Genomic DNA, 14,691 nt, shown 5'->3' with positions numbered 1-14,691 from the left:
GCAAGCAACCCCACTGAAGTGAATTTATAGTAGCACCGCTACACGTAGTCGTGTTTGCAGCATCAGGCCCTAATTTTGTAGGCTTGTTACAGAAACACAATTGTAGGGCACGCATTCTTCTTGCACCCGTAGCACACTTGAGTTTCTGTAAAACAGAATATTTTGAATATTTTTCTTTTAATATTATAGGTTAATGTATACATACATTACATACTGTAAGATAGGGCCGTATCTTACAGCCCGTATTCCAGCAACACTCACATTGATTTCAGTGGGAGTTTCGATTAAGAACTGCAGGGTGTGGGACATAGGCAGCAGTTGCACAGAATAAAGTAAGTGGCTGATTCATTCTGGTAACCACTTTTTCCATTGGGGCTTTTGGGTAAGGCTTCAACAAGTGCTGATAGTCCATTCAAATATCTACAGGCTTTGGTCCAACACTTTCTATATCTTTTTGTTCAACATAATTCAAGACCAATAACCATAATTTAGAATGATCTGCTGTCTCATCATTTCTTGTATACAAATAATTTTTCCGTTACCAAAATAGAAATACCATTTCCGTTACCAAAATAAAAATACCATTTTAATCACCCAGTCAGTCACCCAGTCAGGGCAATCTTTTGTATTTGATTGGTAATATTTTAATAACACATGTTTAAAAAACAGCAGTAGAAAAAATGCTAAACTAATTCAAAAAATCTTTTAAAGTATTTTAGTAATAAAATACTTTTTTTTTTTTCCCTAGGTGTTCCAGTTACTTACCGATCTTAAGCAGCAGCGCAAAGATAGTGGAAAACACAAACAGAGCTCTGGCCAGCAGAATCTGAACACTATCATGTACGAAGTGAGTAGAGTTCTACATTCCCTTAGCATGTTAGCACAAGTCAGAGGCTGGACTGTATCACACTGTTCATCATTTACAATCACACATGCAAAATTAAGTCTTGGAATTTTCCTACTGATAAACATTGTTTTAGTAAACACAGATTTTACTTTTGTATTATAACTTTCCTCCCCAAAAGAACAGCACAACTGAAATACAACCACCTAGGTGCAAAGTGCTGGCTAGCTGGTGCACACCATTATGGAGGAAAGGAGCAATTTTGGTCAAGGACAAACTCCTGCTCTTATGAAAATTGCCAAAGGATTTTTAACGTTAGAGAGCAGACAGGCTGTGGCTCTGGTTTTGAGGTGTCATTCAAAAGACCTCAACAAAGCAAACTACATTCAATATATTTTTTTAAGCCTGCCAGCACATGCTGCCGATATTTGAATCTGTACTTCCAGGGAGTCTAGGCGTTTCAGACCCGAGGTTTAGAACACACGTTGTCTATCAATTTCTCTGTTAAAAACAAGTAAATTAAATTCTCCAACTAAAAAAGAAACTACTACCTGGGATTACACAGTGTAATTAAATTATACATATACATTCAATCACTGGCAAATTCAGTATTAAATGTTCAATGTGTTGTTGGAAAAATCTTTAAAACTATTATTTACTGATGGTTAATGTGGATGAGATGGTTTTGAATATCCTAAATTAGGAGCTTTATCAAATGTAATTAATTTTAAAAATTGTCGTCTGACCTCTGGTGGCCGTGGAAGAGAACTGTCTTTAATATCACCATGGTTAATACTGGGCCAGTTCCAGCTTTCCTGGCCTGTATGAATAGTCCCATTGACTGCTGGGGAACTATTCATGCGAGCAAGATTTCGTCCAGGGTTTCTTTTTTGTTTGTTTTTTGTCTGAAAGGACAAAATTGCAATTTATAAGCCTTAGATTTGATAAAACAGAAGTTTACAAAAATCTAGTTTAATTTTACATTGAGATTTACTATCTCATTCTCACGGGTTGCAAATATATGGGGGAAAAGATCATTCTGTGAGTATATTTACATCTAAACATAATTTACAGTTTAACTCTTTAATCATATTGTTGTCTGTGTATGCAATGCTTTCCCATGCATTTTCCCATCTAGACATTTATTCTGTGCCAGGAGAAAGAGAGAGACTAATTCTAGGCGTACTTGCTTTAGGTACTTGACTTAATGGAATTATTTCTGTCCACCATGCATACATACTCATAAGCTTTGTGCACGCATGTGCCCCCTGGTATTGTAGTCACTGGATCTAGCTTAATAAACAGGAGCTGAATTTTGATGTGACCATAATATGGCATTTTTGTACTTTTTAATTTTTTTTAATGGAAGAAGCAGCAGAGTTTTGAAAAGAAATCACTATAGAAGTGAAATAGCGCTGTGTTCCTCTAATAGAAAATGGTATTTTAATGGGGAAATTGGTAAATAATAGTAATGTTTAGTACGTTTTTTATTTCAGAAAAATGCAAGAATTCTCTAGAATCCTGTTATGATCCCAATTCCTTATAGTGGGTGTTTTTCAAGCAATGTCCACAAAAGCTCATAAGTTATTGTCAAATTAAAAAGGGAGCTGTAAAGTGCAGTCTGCATATAGTTATTTAAAACTAAAGCAGGGATTCTTCACTAAGCCTTCCATTTAGTTAGGATGACAGGCTCAGATAAGTTGAAAGATGTATTATAATGTCATCTTGGATTCTCATTCATTTAAACAGAGAAACAAAACATAACATATCCTTTCAAGCTTATGTTAGTGTAAAAGATAAACAGAGCAGGGAAGTGAATTGTCTCACTGAGAATATCTGAATAAATTACTACAATGTCCTTGCAAAGTTCTTTTTAATTATGCTCTGCATAAATAACTTCTGAGCTCTTTGAGAAAGCACTGCCAAATATGCTGATTACAGTACGCTTTCAGCTGTAAAAGATGAAAACATCCTTATGCTGGAAGGCTTTGTTTCAGTTGTGGAGCTCAAATTAGCTATTTATGGCCTGGGAACGAGAGTACCACTAGCAATGAATTCATGAACACTTGGCAGAAAATAACTTCACATGGTCCCAAGGATGAATATGATAAGGTTCTTCTTCAGTCCAGTTTTAACAGCAACTGGATCCCTTTTTAAACAAGGTTTTGAAATCCCCTGTATTGTTAGAATTATACATATACAAAACATTCTAAATCTGTGATGTTGTTAAAAATATCTTGGTCCCAATTTGATCTGCCAGTTAAGATTAGTTCATTCAAATTAATAAAGAAAATGTGTTACAGGTGAATACCCTTTGAATTGCATGTGTTTAAATGCTTAGCACTAAAAAAGGACCTTTCATCCATACACTTCAGTGCACTTTCCAAATCTGGGTAGCTATTATCCCCATTTTACAGATGGGCAAGTGAAGTTACAGGGAGTTTAAGTGATTGTCCAACACTACAGAGGGAACCCTCAGAGTTGGGTAAGAACACAGGAGTTCCTGTCTTTCAGCATTAGACCGTGTCTCTCTGTATGGACCAGCTTCAGCAGGGTTTCCTAGATAAGTGCTGGCATAATTGCCATCACATAATTACTTTTTTAGGTACTGCCTGTTGCTTATACTTTCAGAGCAGAAACGAATATGGTCTTCGTGAATCAAGGGAAATCCAAATGACTGTGCCAGTTATGACAGCGCATTCCACCTTCTGAACGAGGTTAAAGTACTAAGTTCCCCATTCAGACTTCTCTCAAAAGGAGTGTGGAGATTTTTCACAAAATAACTTGTTTCGTAGAGATCTCATATGACTCATAAAGCAAAAATAAATGTGGAGTAACTTGTTTTTTTCCAACTTTGTGCAGACATTGAAATACATATCCAAAACACCATGCAGATTCCAAAGTCCTGAGATTGTGAGAGATTTCCTCATAGCAATGAAAGGCCATAAACTAACCAAGTAAGTAAAGATCTCCTTTTGAGTATGTGTATATGAGTGCATGAGAATATGCAAAACCAGTTCTTCATAAAAATAATTTAATAATTTCTCTGCTTTTGCTTAACTTGTCTAACCCATTCACGGAAAAATGAAGGACAAAACTAAAATTCTCTGTCTAACCATCCTTTTTTTTCAGATGAACACCTACACACATGCACATTTGGTTTAATTCGATGCTGTTTGCCAAAATTTTCTCAAACTGTTTGCCTGTATTTACCTTACAGTGTTCAGCATGAGTTCTCATAGTCAAAATGCAAAGAAGTTTTAAAAAATATGTTTGCTGAGGTAGAAACTGTGTGAGGTGGATGGATTTTCAGCAAAATAAAAAGGGACACTAAGAGAAACCTCAGTGTGTTGAGTCATCTTGCTCATTTCTATCCTCAGAAAAATAAATCCATTCCTAAAAAAACCTGATGTCTCCCCGGCAAAGAATAGGCATAATAGTGTGACTGAAAATAAGGTCCCCAAAGAGATGTATGGGAAATGTGTAATCTGTTGAAGAAACTAATTCTTACCTGAGTCTGTGAGTTGTAGATGCTCAGCAGCTTCCCAGAATTGTACCCTCTAATTAATTAATGTTCAGCAAATTAAGATACTTCTTATCCCCCTCTGTTTTCCTTGGACACTAAAGGTGTGTCCTCTGTGATTTTCAGGAAATGTGTATGTGTTCACTTGAATCAACACCCAGACAACAGCCTTAGTCTCTTCTGGGGAATTCAGAGTGGAAGTTTGACTGGCTTCCCTCATACTTCCAACAAGCTTCAAAAACATTTTTTCTCTTAGGCATTAGTGTGAATGGGTGTTCCTAGTGCCTGAAATGCCTAGGTCTCCTGCACACCTCATCAAACTGTGAGTGAAGCCTGTCATACATTTTTAAGCCTGTCATACATTTTTAAGCTCATGAGAACTGGGAGGAGTGAGTCAATTTTCCCCCTCTGCATAGCTTTAATCTGTTCTCTTTTTCCATCTTCCTTTTTCTAACACAGCTTTTCACAAAGGCTCAGTTGTTTCTAAACCACTCGCTTAACTCCACAAGGGAACAGTGTACTCCCCATGGATTCTCTGACTACTTTTTTCTCCTCTGGAGATTCCGTAAAGAAATCTTGCTCTGGGGAGAAGACTAACTTGGTTCTGTCCCAAAAAGACACAAGTTAAGATTATCTGTCGTATACAGTACTACAAGGGAAATGCTTACTTCTCTGGAAACAGCAGTAAGTTGGGCAGAAAGAAAATTCATTCAACCCATGTGTCTTGTGCCCAGAGTGTTAGTGACATTTTGCTGATCATTTAGCATCACTCTGTGTTGACATTGAGGTACTAGTACTGAGAAGCCACCTAACTTGAACATTGCTGCTTTTATTCATTTCAATGGTAGTCGACATTAATTGCCCAGATAGTATGCCAGCATTGTATCTTACAATGGAGTACTTTACATAAATCCTGTAAACCACATTCATGCAACAAAATTGAAAGCACTCTAGGGATTTCTGAGCAAATTACATAATCTAGGAGGACAATTTCACCTTCAGGCATTCAGACAAGCTCTCCTAATCCCTTCCAGGTCTGACACTGAAGTATTAGTGTGTATGAGAAAAGTCTTTACTATAAAGAGCTGACACTGAAAGTGAGAGAGTTTTTCCTGAAATCCCCATGGCAGTCATTTTCTTGTGTAGGCAGCAAGTGGCACTGAATTATATAGTGTACATTTCTCCCTGTGCTGAAATACAGTATTTCTCAGGTGGACTATGACTGTTTAACATGTGTTGAATGACAATCATGGCCCTTCTTGACCTAGCTCCACCCTGCCTATCATCTTTCATTTGCTATCAAAAAATTGACTTCTGCCTCCAATCAGCCCATGATGCCAGCTTCCATAACCCACTCGTTAAATTTTCAAACAAGTGATTTCTCCGATGCTGCCCCTCACACTTGGAGAAGCTCCGGATGAACATCAGCAAAGCTACTTCATTATCCTCCTTCAAATCCTGTCTCAAAACGCTCCTCTGTTGTGATGCCTACAAAAAACTTGACAGTGGTCAGGGTACTAGTGAGCTGAGACCACTGCCTGTCATGCTTACCAATATTGTCTCATTGTTTCCTTGTGCTCCCCCATCTGTCCGTATCCATCTGTTGTCTCTTGTCCTGTACTTAGATTGTAAAGTTTGGAGGAGCTGTCCGTCTGTTCTGTATTTGTACAGCAGGTAGCACAATGGGGCCCTGGTCCGTGGCTGAGACTCCTAAGCACTTTGATAATACAAATAATATAATAATCTATGATAGGAAGAAAGAATGCTGTACCAAAAGGAAAATGCTGGGGAACTTTAGTAAGGCAGGGTAGCTGGGATTTTCAAAAGCACCAGCATGAGCACAAGTCTCATTAAAAGTCAATGGGATTTTTGCTGCTAAATCACTTAGGCATTGTTGAGAGTCCCACCCAGAATAATTGTCTGAGTTGGAATGTGAATAGGACTTCAGGGTTTACACGCTACTCCTACAAAAAAAGTCATTCAAGTTCTGTTTTTGCATGCTCTTGGGACTTGTTTCCCCTCTGATCTTTTCTATTCATTTTGTCCAGGCCAGATTTACCAGATCACATGTGGCAGCCACTTCTCCAACTTTCGCCAAAACATAGAAAGCATATGGTGATGTTGCACTTGTAAGAGAATGGATTCAATCTGATTAATCTTATCTCTTAACTTCCACGATTCTATAAATTAAGGAGAAATAACTTTGTTAAATATATTACTCTATTTTAAAAGAAATCCACAGTATTATTTTATTAGGAGAGCATTTGCCTCTTTAACCATGTAACCATAGTGTTAATAACCAGTGAGCAACTAAGATTCCTTAACAGTATTTGCTGTTTTTTCACTCTCCTTACAAGATACTTCTTATTGTACATCCCCAGTCGGCTGCACTGGTTCCTGTTTTGGTAAAACTGAGCTGTTCTTTACTCTCCCATCTGATCCTAATCCAGGAAGAGGATTGAAGAGTGAATGATTGACAGATTTTTATCTAGAAGACTTATTTTAAAAATCTTATATGTCTCAGCCTCTGTTACTAGTTCACAGGTTTAGTCAATAGTTCGTGTTTTGGGCCTTTAATATATCTGTTTAACATGAGGACAATAAAAAGGTGTGCGTGGCAGTCTTGTGGCACTAGTTCTTTCACCTGTATTTTGTACCATTGCCAAAAAAGGGTGATCTTTACTTAATGTGTGAACTGAAGAGGTATTGTATTACTATCAATCCCTGGGAAAGTATCGACTACTGTCATGATGAATAGAATGAAGACCTCAGTGAATGAAATATTACGAGAAGAACAGGCTGGGTACTGTCCAGGTAGATTATGTGGTGAACAGGTATTCACTCTTCTGCAGATCATCGAAAAAGCTACTATTTGGTAAAAATGGATCTTAATCAACTGTATTGACTTTAAAAAGCATTTGATAGTGTCACACAGAGACTCTGTGGAATATTACTAGAAGCTGTGGGATATCAGACAAGCTGATCAACATAATGAGGAGTTTGTATGATGGAAGTAGATGTGCAGTAAGATCGGATAAGGTCCTGGGTGAATAGTTTGATATTGTGACTAGAGTTAGATAAGGGTGTGAGTTATCACCAGTCCTCTTTGCATTAGCAATAAATTGGGTGACTAAACAGACAACACAAGGCATTGTGGATGGTGTAAAATGGGTTAGTGGAGATGAGTTATGTGATCTTGACTTTGCCAACGATATTGCTTTACTAAGTATGATGTGAAACAAGAATGATCTTACTTCAGAGGTAGAATAGGAAGCAACAAAAATGGGATTGAAAATAAATGCTGAGAAAATCAAGATTATGAAGGTAAGAAACTGGATAACAGATTCAAAAGTGTATGTGGATTGAAAAGAAATTAAACAGGTCAAAAGAGTTCTGCTATCTGGGCAGTGTGGTGATGTGTGAAGGTGTCTGTGATAAAGATATTCATACAAGATGAGGAAAAGCAAACATCACGTTTTGAAAGGATGAACAACATCTGGTCAAACAGAGGTCTCCCCATCAAACTAAAGAGAAGGCGATACCATGTGATTGTACTGAGCATGCTACCGTATGGAGCAGAGACTTGGCCAATGACAGAGATTGGAGGCTTCTCATCACAGATGGCTGCGGAAGAGAGAATACATTTTATAGAAAAATAAAATAACAAACATGAGAGGAAGGGAGATGACAGAGCAGGACATGTTAGAAAATATCATCAAAGAAAGAAGGCTCAGATGGTTGGGAGAGGTACATCGTATGGAAGTCAGGAGACGCACTAAGCAAACATTCAGCTGGGTATTAGAGGGAGGGAAGAGAAGGTGAGAAAGGATAAGGAAGATCTGGCAGAAGACAGTGACAGGAGGATCTTGGATGTGCTGGTATCACCAGGGAAGAAGTACCATAACTGACAAATGACTTAGTCAGTGGAGGAACTGTACCGTCTGATGCGTCAATGGCACAGGAAGAACTAAGGTATGCAATTCAACAGAACTATGTGAGAATGAGAAACTCTTTTTCCATTTGTTGTTGCACCTATTGAACACTAGGGGGAGCTGTTATATAGCAGAATTTTAGATAGGTTTGTTAGCTCAGTGGCTGTCTATGGAGAACCACCTAACCTACTGCTTGAGGCAGCACTGCATGAAGAAATAGGCCTCTATCAAGTAAATTATTTTTATTCTGCCTTCCCTCTGCAAACCAACAAGATGAGTAGCCATGGAAGTGCATTGCCCTTATGGCCAGTCATCGTGTCCTAATTTCTTGTAATAGTTTTATAGTTCAAAGCATTTTAATACTGGCGTATGGTGTGATCCCAGTAAAATAACTGCCACAAACCTTTTCTGATTCCTCATAGTGGCCTTGCGGGACCGATGGTCTGATCTGATCTAAGTTTCTCATTATTGCTGCTGTGCTCAGTGATGTTGATGCATTTTCCAAAACACACTTGTTGGGCGTTTAGTGACCCTTGTAAGTTTATTTTTCAATCCTCTCTTAAAGAGAGAACAAAGTAGTAAAATATACTAAAACAATTTAAAACCTCCAGTTTTTAGTGCTTTCAGCCAATTGGCTTGCCAACGGGCAGTTTTTCAAAGCCATGCAAATACCTAACTCACTGATACCGTCCGACATGAGATGTAGCCATACTTGGGCCTCAGCAGCATTGGATGAAATTCAAGGCTTGGAACAGAGAATTTAAAAGTAAAAAAAGCTATAAGCTAACATCACAGTAAATTATATAACTACCTTGTTGAGGTCTTATGCTTTAATTAATTCATTAGTTCGTTAGCAAATCCAGCAGTGTTGTATTTGGAAATATGAGGTCTAGCCTGCTTGCTTGCTTTGTTATTTCCTTTCTTATGGGTTTGTTGAGAATAGATTTATAGCTTTGTATTTGAGTATTTTGGCAGTAACTCAAGGAACCTACAGGCCACATCCAGAATGAGCTAAAGCAGGTTAGCATACATATGTTTGTGACCTTTGACATAGATAAGTGGCCTACTGATTGCCTTCTATGCACTTAATGGGTACACCACAAAGAACATGGAAATAACAACCACCGGTTCAGGCCAGAAATAACGGATGTGAGAATGAGTTAATTGTCGTTAATACGTATGAATATGTCAGCCTATAGAGTAAGCATACCTCATAGTATGTGGGTGAGGAAATTAAATTTGGACGTGGAAGGTGGGTACTTAGTGCTCAGGCGCTAGAAGAGGGGCAAATCACCATGTTTAGTTAGGTTTTAGTTTAGTTTTTCTTGGGTCTTCTTATAGCTTTCTAGCTCTCTAGCTTCTCCTAAGTCAGGGATGGACAAACTTTTTGGCCTTGAGGGCCACATCTGGGTATGGAAATTGTATGGCTGGCCATGAATGCTCATGAAATTGGGGGTTGGGGTGCAGGAGGGGGTGAGAGCTCCATCTGGGGGTGTGGGCTGTGGGGTGGGGCTGGGGATGAGGGGTTTAGGGTGTAGGGGGGGCTCAGGGCTGGGACGGAGGGTGGGAGGGGGATCAGGGCTGGGGAAGAGGGTTGGAGCGTGAGAGCGGGGTCACGGGTGCAGACTTTGGGCGGCGCTTACCTCAAGCAGCTCCCGGAAGCAGTGGCATGTCCCTCCTCCAACTCCTACTCGGAGGCGCAGCCAGGCAGTTCCCAGCAAATGGGGTGGGGGCAGTGTGTGGAGCAGAGCTCCCTGGCTTCTCCTACACGTAGGAGCTGGAGGGGGGACATGCTGCTGCTTCCAGGAACCGTGCAGAGCTAAGGCACGCGGGAGCGCCAGAGCAGGGCAAGCCCTGGACCCCACTCCCCGGCGGGAGTTCGAGGGCTGGCTTAAAACATCTGAAGGGCCAGATGTGGCTCTCAGGCTGTAGTTGGCCGACCCCTGTTCTACGTTTTTAATCTTCCACTCGAGAATTGAGGAACCTGGACCATTGGACTCTTTTGGCATGCCACTGTTGAGGCTAGTCCTTTGCCTCTTACTACCAGGTTATCAAGGAAGGGTGTGAGTATGTTAACCTAGGAAGTTTTATCAGAAATGATATCACATGTACCTCTAAGAGAGAACAGTATTATTTCCATTTTAATTCTGATTGATTACTTTTCCATTTGATTACTATTTCATTTATGTCAATAAAAGTCTTTTATTGTATTTTGTTCCCAGCATGAGTGTCCTTGTGATACGTCCCGAGGGTCATTGCAAGACTCTGTGTAGCCTGATTCTGGGACAAGAACCTTATTAAGTTCTGATCAGATCAATTGGCGAGCCTATAACCTTTATTAAAATAAACAATAATATTAATACCCTAAAATTAGGCAACAAGGGGAAGATACTGTGCGGCACTCTAGATTAATTTTCCAGGCCTAGTCTTCTTTAGAAGGATCTGATATTTTTCTATGTGGTTGTTAATGCCACTTCACTTAAAAGAGCATGTATCAATCTTACGGTTTGTAATTGAGCTTAAATCAAAACTGACTGTTCTCTCACTTTTTCTTGCCTGTATTACCTATGTAACTTTTATTTTGGGAGAATCAATTTTTAGATATCAGGTGGACCTAAAGATTTGAAAGTATATTACAGTTAGGACCCAGACATTATCCTTTTAGTTTTTAAACCGACAAATTCAAAGAAATTTGGATCTGAAGATCAGTAGCACTTTAAAATGTATTTCATCCTGATTTTACTTTTCCCTTGTCGTTGACAAAAACTATAACAAAGCAAAACCCTTAAAATGTTTAAGGGCGGGCTTTGTGTTTTGTCACTGCTATCTCCTCCAGAGTTTTCAGAATGAAAACATTTCCTGGAAGACAAAATGGTACCACTTAAGTAACGGCATAATTTTCTAGCTTCCTGAAAAATATCCATTGTACTTCCCATGCTTCAGTGCAATCGTAATTAGGCGTATTATCTATAGAGCAATTCCTGTAATCTTTTTCCAGCCAGAGGCCGAGTGGGGAGTCTTGGCTGAAGTAGGAGGATCGGATTTAACCCTGTGAGTTTGAAGCAAGTGATAAAATATAAAGTAGTGGTAGCATATGCCACAATATGATTTTTCTTCTAGCAGCTAGAAAAATCATGTTCCTTAAGTATAAATCTGCCTCCATGCAGGGGGAGGAAATTCTGATTTTTAGCTCTGAATTGTGGACCTTGGCGCTGTTAGGCTACTCTGCCCACTTGTGTAGATCTCCACCTGTGTTGCAAGAGGAGACTGCCAGAGCTCAGACCTGCTGTACAACAGTTGTACTAGATTTTTTTTCTCATGAGAATGTGGAGAACTTGAAAAGGACAACCTAGAGTTCTTCTTCGAGTGATTGTTCATGTCCATTCCAAGCAGGTGTCCGCGTGCTAGGGGAAAAATCTTCCAGCTGGCGTGCATGCGGTGTGCACCCAGGGTTTCGTCGACTCCTGCCCCGGTCCCCGGACCATCTGGTGGACATATAACCACCATTCAAGGCGGCAACTGACCTGATGCGCCTCCCGGTGCCGTCCCCCCCCCCCCCCCAAAAGGAGGGACAAATCTCCGGCGACCGTACGCCCCCTGTTCCACTCCAGGGGTAAGCCAACCATGATGGCCCGTCGGAAGCGCACCGCTCCCCGGAATTGAGTCGTTGTTTGTTGGCCACCCAGGGGATTGCTCCTCTATGGTCTTCTTATTTGGAGACCTCTCAGTCGGAGGTGGACTCAGCTCGATCTATCAGATTGTGGAGCAGAAGGTCCAGGTCCCAGCACAGTCACCAACCATACCCGGCACCATGGCAGCAACAGTGGCAACCACCTGCTCAATGGCCCTTCTGGGCACCCTGGTCCGCACTCCAGAACAGTGTCGGTGTCCTTGGCGTCTTTCGTGCCACAGTCAGCACCGGCACTGCTGATGATGGCATTTCCCTCAGGCGGAGTGGCCCCACCGACTCCCATGGTTTCGCCACTGATACCTCAGCCAGCTCCGGCACCGGCTCTCCAGGTGACGGCACCGGTGGAAGCCTCAGCTCCGTCCCTACCGACCCCGATGGTCTCAGTCCCACCGGATTTATCTGCCCCGGCACCAGCTGTGGCGCAGAGTTCTTCATCAATACCAGCTCCACAGCCCGAGTACTGCGTGCCAAGGGACCCCGGGGGGGCCAAAGGCAATGAACTGGGCCCTCGTCCTCACCCGATGAAGCGGTCGCAGGGACTTCGACGGCCCTAGCTTTGGAGGACAACCGGGTTCTTCAACAGCTTTTGAGGCGGGCCGCCCAAAGCCTGGGGATTCAGGCAGAGGAGGTGGAAGAGGATTTAGACCCTGTCATAGACATCCTGGCTCCCTCCGGCCCATCCAGGGTTGCATTGCCGTTTATCAAGTGGATAACCGAAACATCTAAAAACTTGTGGCAAGGATCCACCCCATCTAAAAACAGGGATGCCAAGAAACTGGACCTGTTTGACCGGAAGGTCTACTCGACAGGAGGCCTGCAACTTCGTATAGCCAAGGGACCTCGGTGGGGCCGAAGGCAGTGAACTGGGTCCTCGTCCTCACTCCAGGGGGCACCCAGGCCAATCCTACAGACGCTGCTAGGGGGAAAATCTTCCGCCTGGCGTGCACGCGGCACGCACACACCTGCTTGGAATGGACATGAACAACACATCTTGAAGAACAATAGTTACAAGAAAGTGAGTAACTGTTTTATTCTCACTACTTAAAATATCTGTATTAAAGTTAACGTTTGATTACAAGGAGTTGGTTAAAAGTGTAAATGTGCAAAATTCATTTGGTTTGCTATTGATCAAAGTTGGTGCTCCCACTTTAATTTTCACCATAATACTTACTTATTTGTATTTGTTGTTTTTGTAGCATCCACAATAGGACTTAAATCTGCAGAGGCATTGCAACAGCGTGCTGTTAATTAGATATCTTAGTTAGGGCATGTGCTGCCTAAACTAGGTATGCTATAGGAAGTTAAAGATGGGTTGACCTGAGTTCCAAAGTTCCTGGCTCAAAGTTCTTGTCTGATCTAACTAACCATGAGTTCAACTCAGACCCTAAATTCTTTGCTGTGTATTCATGTTCATGCAAAGGCAGCATTAATTGTGGGCTCAGACTGAGACTGGCAACACGGGCCTCTTGTGAAGATTATTTTTGATCGAGTTTGTAATAATCAAGTTGTGTGTGTGTGTGTGTGTGTATATATATGCTAGCAAGGAACCCTACGTACACTTGTAGGGCATGATCCTATGTGAATGACATCTGTGAGAGTTTTTTGACATTGTCTTAGATGGGAGCAGATCAGTTTCTGAGCTCTTTGCTCTAAAACAACACAGTGGCTGTTCACTCCCTGCTTATATAGTGAATAGGGGGTGGCCTACCTATTGCTAGTGTCATGGGGCTGTGGGTTCTTGTTCCGCCACGGCATACATGAATTTTTTTCTATCTTCCCTTGCATGTTGCAGGACTGACATCATAGATACAGAAAGAAGCCACACTGTTAAAATTTTAGATCTTTGAACTGCTTTTTTAAAAGTCCAGTCCTGCTTTTTATCCCTTGATGGAAATTTAAATCTTGGAAGCAATGTACAAGTGGAGAAGGAAGTGCTAATAGTTCCCCAGTCTTGCAGCAGCATGCAAGAGAAAAGGAGAGTTCTCCTCTGTCTGTACCACTCAGTTTGGGGAAAGGGAGGTCAGCGGCTTGCTGTTTATACAGAGGAAAGAGGAGCTTTCATATTTACAGCCCCTGTGGTGTTCTCACAGCTCACACTTAGGCTGGTCTACACCTAACTCTTAGGTCCACCTATCTTTGTCACTCACACTGTGAAAAATTTTGCCTCCTGAGCACTATAGTTAGGTCAACCTAACTTCCAGTGTATACAGAGACCTAGTTACCTCCTCTCAGAGAGGTGGATTACCTATGTCAATGGAAAACCCCCTTCTGTCAATGTAGGGAGTGTTTGTACTACAGCAGCACAGTTGCAGGCTGTAGCTTTTATACAGAAGCTGCTGTAGTGTAGACATACCCTTAGAGTACATCTGTGCAAACAGGAGAGGGAACTGCTAGCGTGGACCTCCCATGCAATAAGATGCAGCTATGTTTATTACACTTGTGTGCATGCTGATTATTTGTTAAACAAATCCCTGCCTCTGGATATTTCCTAAACAAAGAGTTATCAGAGAACATGTTCTCGGTGTCACACACACACACACACACACACACACACACACACACACACACACACACACACACACACACACACACACACACACACACACACACACACACACACACACACACACACACACACACACACCCGTTTTATGATCAACCCAACCAGTATCATCTTGAAATGCTTCACCAACAGAAGATA

General features: G+C 41.3%; 1 protein-coding gene across 1 annotated transcript in view; it reads left to right on the top strand.

The window, feature by feature from the left end:
• The window catches only part of LOC102932346 (CGRP receptor component), a 41,966-nt gene that overhangs the window by 10,686 nt on the left and 16,589 nt on the right, over positions 1-14,691 (top strand). The window contains exons 3-4 of the mRNA XM_037880485.2: positions 749-847; positions 3,707-3,801. Of these exons, the coding sequence (XP_037736413.1) occupies positions 749-847; positions 3,707-3,801 (194 nt within the window). The remainder of the gene's footprint in view (positions 1-748; positions 848-3,706; positions 3,802-14,691) is intronic.

The sequence above is a fragment of the Chelonia mydas genome, chromosome 17 (genome assembly GCF_015237465.2).
Source record: "Chelonia mydas isolate rCheMyd1 chromosome 17, rCheMyd1.pri.v2, whole genome shotgun sequence".
Taxonomy (NCBI): Eukaryota; Metazoa; Chordata; order Testudines; family Cheloniidae; genus Chelonia; species Chelonia mydas.
This window is presented reverse-complemented; position numbering and strand designations above follow the sequence as displayed.